General features: G+C 41.8%; 1 protein-coding gene across 1 annotated transcript in view; it reads left to right on the top strand.

The window, feature by feature from the left end:
• The window catches only part of LOC109542455 (low-density lipoprotein receptor-related protein 1), an 11,442-nt gene extending 7,430 nt beyond the window's left edge, over nucleotides 1–4,012 (top strand). The window contains exons 5-16 of the mRNA XM_048662162.1: nucleotides 525–660; nucleotides 718–841; nucleotides 891–1,033; nucleotides 1,088–1,224; nucleotides 1,306–1,459; nucleotides 1,516–1,655; nucleotides 2,411–2,611; nucleotides 2,672–2,796; nucleotides 2,854–3,055; nucleotides 3,108–3,329; nucleotides 3,586–3,755; nucleotides 3,812–4,012. Coding sequence (XP_048518119.1) covers nucleotides 525–660; nucleotides 718–841; nucleotides 891–1,033; nucleotides 1,088–1,224; nucleotides 1,306–1,459; nucleotides 1,516–1,655; nucleotides 2,411–2,611; nucleotides 2,672–2,796; nucleotides 2,854–3,055; nucleotides 3,108–3,329; nucleotides 3,586–3,755; nucleotides 3,812–4,012 — 1,955 coding nt within the window. The remainder of the gene's footprint in view (nucleotides 1–524; nucleotides 661–717; nucleotides 842–890; nucleotides 1,034–1,087; nucleotides 1,225–1,305; nucleotides 1,460–1,515; nucleotides 1,656–2,410; nucleotides 2,612–2,671; nucleotides 2,797–2,853; nucleotides 3,056–3,107; nucleotides 3,330–3,585; nucleotides 3,756–3,811) is intronic.
• The last annotated feature ends 564 nt before the right edge of the window (nucleotides 4,013–4,576 follow it).

Below are 4,576 nucleotides of genomic sequence, written 5' to 3'. Positions count from 1 at the left end.
TTGAAGGTTTTGCTCAAAAATCCTCGTTTACCCATCTGATTGAGTCCTGTAAATCCTCCTCCTCTCCAGTTCTGCGGAAGAACTGAACGGGTTCTAATGAGAACCGTGTAAGCGTTCAAGCAAACCACTTCTGAAGATGCAAGCCACTCGTGCTTGCGAAACGTCAAGACGAAACTCTACCGAACGACGGCCTAAAAACCCATTAGTTTCAAGGAATGGCCTCGACAGTCTACCTCTTGAGTTCAAACACTGTAAACATCATGCTGTAAATATAAAGCAGTAAAGTATATGTATAAATAAAGCCAAATTCAGTTAAGCGGATTCGACTTGATCGTGAAAGCTAGTTGAAATTCCCCGATACATTGGAATAGGTGAGGCTGGATGCAAATGTTAACAATTTGCTTTTGCCAGCAGCTTTAGGAGCCAAACGTTCCCTTATGTGTTTCAAGCTCCAAAAAAGTTTGAACATGAAGGTTATGCATTGAAACGTATGCAAACTTTAGTTTTTCTGCTTGAATTTTTAGTCCCTGAGACTGAACCACCCTCATTGATATTCAGCACTCAAGTGGACGTCCGAAGAGTGACTCTGGACGGCAAACCTTGGCCAGGACACTCCACATTGGATGTGGATAGCAGCACGGGTCTGGAGTTTATTCATCGGTTCGTCTAGGCATTCCGTAAAAAAAGCCTTAATGTTGCTAATTCAAAGTTTTCCAGAAACCATACAGTCTGCTTCGTGTACCCGAATAAACCGAATAAAAGGAAATATGAGTTCGGTTGCGCAAATATTAACGATCTGAAGCAGCGCTGGATTCTCCAGCCTCGATCCCCATTAATTAAGGTAAATTCGCACAAGTATAGCAAACTGCAACTTCAATTTGCTCTGTTAGCTGGCAGACATTGTAGATACGGCCTTCGATTGGGTATCAGGAAATTGGTACTTTGGAATAGAGCGAAACGATCTAATTTTGGTCTGCAACAGTGGCCTCTTATGGTGCAACATCATTGTAGAGACGGATATTCGATCTCCCAGGTAATCAGCGAGCGAAGCTGCTGAAGCTCAGCTGATAAATGCGGGCTTTTCTAGATCACTAGCCGTGGATCCCACTAGCGGCTTCGTCTTTTTCACGAAATGGGGAGAATCAGCGCCCATGCTTGAAAGGGCTGATTTGGACGGATCCAATCGAACAGCTCTGGTGGAACTAAAAATTGTCTTTCCTCATGGTACGAGTGACTCAAATTACCTGCTTCAATCGAGTGTAGTGAACTTTGTTAATCGATTTAACCTTTCGCCTCGTGTTTTAGGTGTTTGTGTGGACTATGCCACCAAATACGTCTATTGGGCGGACAGCTACATGGACTACGTGGAAAAGGTGGATTATTATGGAAACAATAGGAAATCTGTAGCAAAACGACGGCACGTGAGCAACATTCATGGCGTCAGTCTATTTGAAAACAGGTAGAACTTTCCGATGCGGGATTATAAGTGTTTTTCCGAACCATTGTCGGTTACAGGGTGTTTGTGTCCTCATGGGACGATAACCTAGTCACAGAGCTGACTAAAACTGGCATCAAAGCGTCCCCTCGTACTATCGTGAGCAATGTTTCCCACCTATTAAAGCTACATGTTTTCCACCGGCAAAGACAACCTGATGGTAAGTCAACAAAGGTTCAGTGATGAATGAATCGCTGGAATTATACCAGATTTGCACGTCAAGTGATCTGAAGCTTCCTTGATCGACTTCTGATGTCCGCGTTTGAATGTCTCAAATGGTTCGTTAGAAATGAGCGTCCCAAGAGAATTGTGCAAACATTGGAAAACCGCGCATAACGAGGTTGAACTTCAAATATTTATTAGGAAGAAACGAGTAGTTGGACTGAAGCCAAATCTGCATCTCAAGTATGCTGAAGCTCCCTTTATCGATTGCGGATGTCCATGTTTGACAGCCTCAAACGGTGCTTGATGAATGAGCCGCACAAGAGCTTGGTGCTAAAATCGAAAAATCGCTGCAAAGCATTTCAAGTTCAAAAATGAATTATGAAGGAACGAGTGGCTAGAATGAAGGCAATTTTACATGGCGAGTAAACAGAAGTTTCCCCATCGACTGCTGATCTTCACGTTTCAACACCTTAAGAGGTTCTTGATAGAAAAGCTTCATAAGAGAATGGGGCAAGAGCCGAAAAACCGAACAAAAACTTCAAAAATTAATTACGAAAAAACGAACAGCCGCATTTTTGTTCTTTGAAAATGAGGAATCGAGAAGTAGTTTTGATTTTATGAGAAAATCATTGGCGTATATTTTTCCTTTAAAAAGATCAATTAGGATGCAAAGCACAAATATTAGTTTTTTTGCACAATATGCTCTTTTGTCTGTATGTAGAATAAAATAGTAAAAAAACGTTTTTTTAGTGGCTCATCCATGCAAAACATCTTCGTGCGATCATCTGTGCATCCCCGCATGGTCTCATACGGGAGTAGCAGTGAAGAAATGCATTTGCGCAACCGGATACATCCTGTTTGAGGATCGATGCATCATCAAAACCCCGGATATGTTTTTGCTCTATTCGGACCGCTTCACCAGAAGCATCCGTGGGAAGGATTTGGCTTCCGGTGCGTCCGAAACGTACATAAATCTTCAAAAAAAATCGGCTCTAAACACGTTTTTTACAGGTCGGGATGTGATGGTGCCGCTAATGCTTGATGAAGAGATACGCATTTTTGACGTTGATGTTCAAACGAAATCCATTATTTACTACAATAGAAATCATGTGATTAGCCAAGTACCCATTGAGTCTGTAAGTATTCTCCTGCAATGTTTATTCAGCAAAAATTAGCGATTTGGTTGTTTGCAGACGGGTTCTGCTAAGGAGCTAATTCAACTCGTTTTTTGTGATTTGCCCATTGTGGATTGGACTACCAGGAACTTGTACTTTCATAGCTTTGGAAGTGGGTATATTAATGTACTCGATCTTGCTAATTCAACCAACATAAAGGCGCTGTTTAAAACGTCTATTAATGAGATTGAAACGTTGATTGCGTTGGATCCGACTCGAGGTATGGCCTGTCCAGACATTTATAGCTGGTTCTTAATGCATGCATGTTTTAGGGCTGATTTTCTTCACCAACCCCAATCCAGTTCTGTCGCGCAGCTCAATTTATCGCGCTTATATGGACGGCACGGGGTACAAAACGTTCCTGAAGGAAAAAGTGTTCAATCCCAGTGGTCTGGAAGTCGATATAAAAGGCGGACGATTATATTGGCTGGAATACAAACTGGCCATCTTGCAAAGCGTCAATTTGGACGGAAACGATCTCCGAATCGAAATTGGTAATTCCACGCATACAACTTTTGGTGGCAAATAAACTGGGAAATCCGCACAAAGCTTGAAAAATTAATTGCGAAGGAACCAGCAGTTGGAATGAAACCAAACTTACTTTGTATGTTAGCGTTGCATTAAACTTGCACAAAAACTCAAAAGCAGTGCTTTGCATAGGGAAAACAATTAATATGAGAGGTTTTTGAAGAAAAATCTCTAGAATTTCTTGAGACACCACAGTGCAAATGTAAAAAAACTGATTTGTAGGTAAAGGCTTAAACAATCCGTACCAGTTGACGATTGGCCCCGATGGCACCTTGTACTTCATCAATGTAGGCAATGCGACCGTCATGAGCTACAAGAGAGGCGAGGGCTCAAAAGTTGCGTACAAAGCAACCCCTGCAATTGGCCACATTAAAATATACGACGCAAATAAGGTACATTTCTCCTAGTCGATGTTCAACGGCACTTTTTCAGTGTTTTCAATATACAGATAGGGAATCGTCCGAAACAGTGCGATGATTGCACCGGATTGTGTCTTCGAACCGTTGGAGGAGCGGTAACTTGTGCCTGCCGCGATGGATTTCAACTAGCGGAAAACATGAAAGACTGTGTTACAGATCAGAATTATATTGCTCCATCTGCATGTCCAAAGGTAAAGGCAAATTTTCATTTTTTACCGAAAAAATTCTAAGGGTGCGAGTCGGTTTCTTGAAACGGAGGCTTTCCGAAGACGTTTGTAGATTTAAAAGCTAGTGGCAGATGTAAAAGATTTACGAATGGCGAAAATTAGCACAAAAGGAGCGAACGAACTTTCTACGTTCTTTTCTAAGATAAATAAGAAAAACGCGAGAAAATCCGAAGAACTACAAAACGACGTCCAAATCCGAGCCCGGACTGGAAAGTTTTTTCTCTGAAGAAAGTTAACACTTCATTTATGATTTGAGCCCCTTTAATTAGTCACAAGTGCCCACCTGCAGGGCGATTGAAAAACGAACCTCCAATGCGTGTTCCATCGCATTTGAGGTTCGGTTTCAACGCGCGCTCCTCAAAACTTCAAATGTGTCTGCAAAAGACTTCATAATTCATTTTTGAACTTGAAATGCTTTAGAGCGATTTTTCGATTTTAACACCAAGCTCTTGTGCAGCTCATTCATCAAGCACCGTTTGAGGCTTTGAAACCTGGTCATCCGCAATCGATAAAGAGAGCTTCAACTTACTTGAGATGCAGATTTGGCTTCAGTCCAACTACTCGTTT

This window comes from Dendroctonus ponderosae, unplaced genomic scaffold, assembly GCF_020466585.1.
Source record: "Dendroctonus ponderosae isolate FM_Combo_2020 unplaced genomic scaffold, Dpon_F_20191213v2 Dpon_F_20191213_10, whole genome shotgun sequence".
NCBI classification, from domain to species: domain Eukaryota; kingdom Metazoa; phylum Arthropoda; class Insecta; order Coleoptera; family Curculionidae; genus Dendroctonus; species Dendroctonus ponderosae.
The sequence above is the reverse complement of the archived record's forward strand: the minus strand, read 5'-3'. Positions and strand labels throughout refer to the sequence as shown.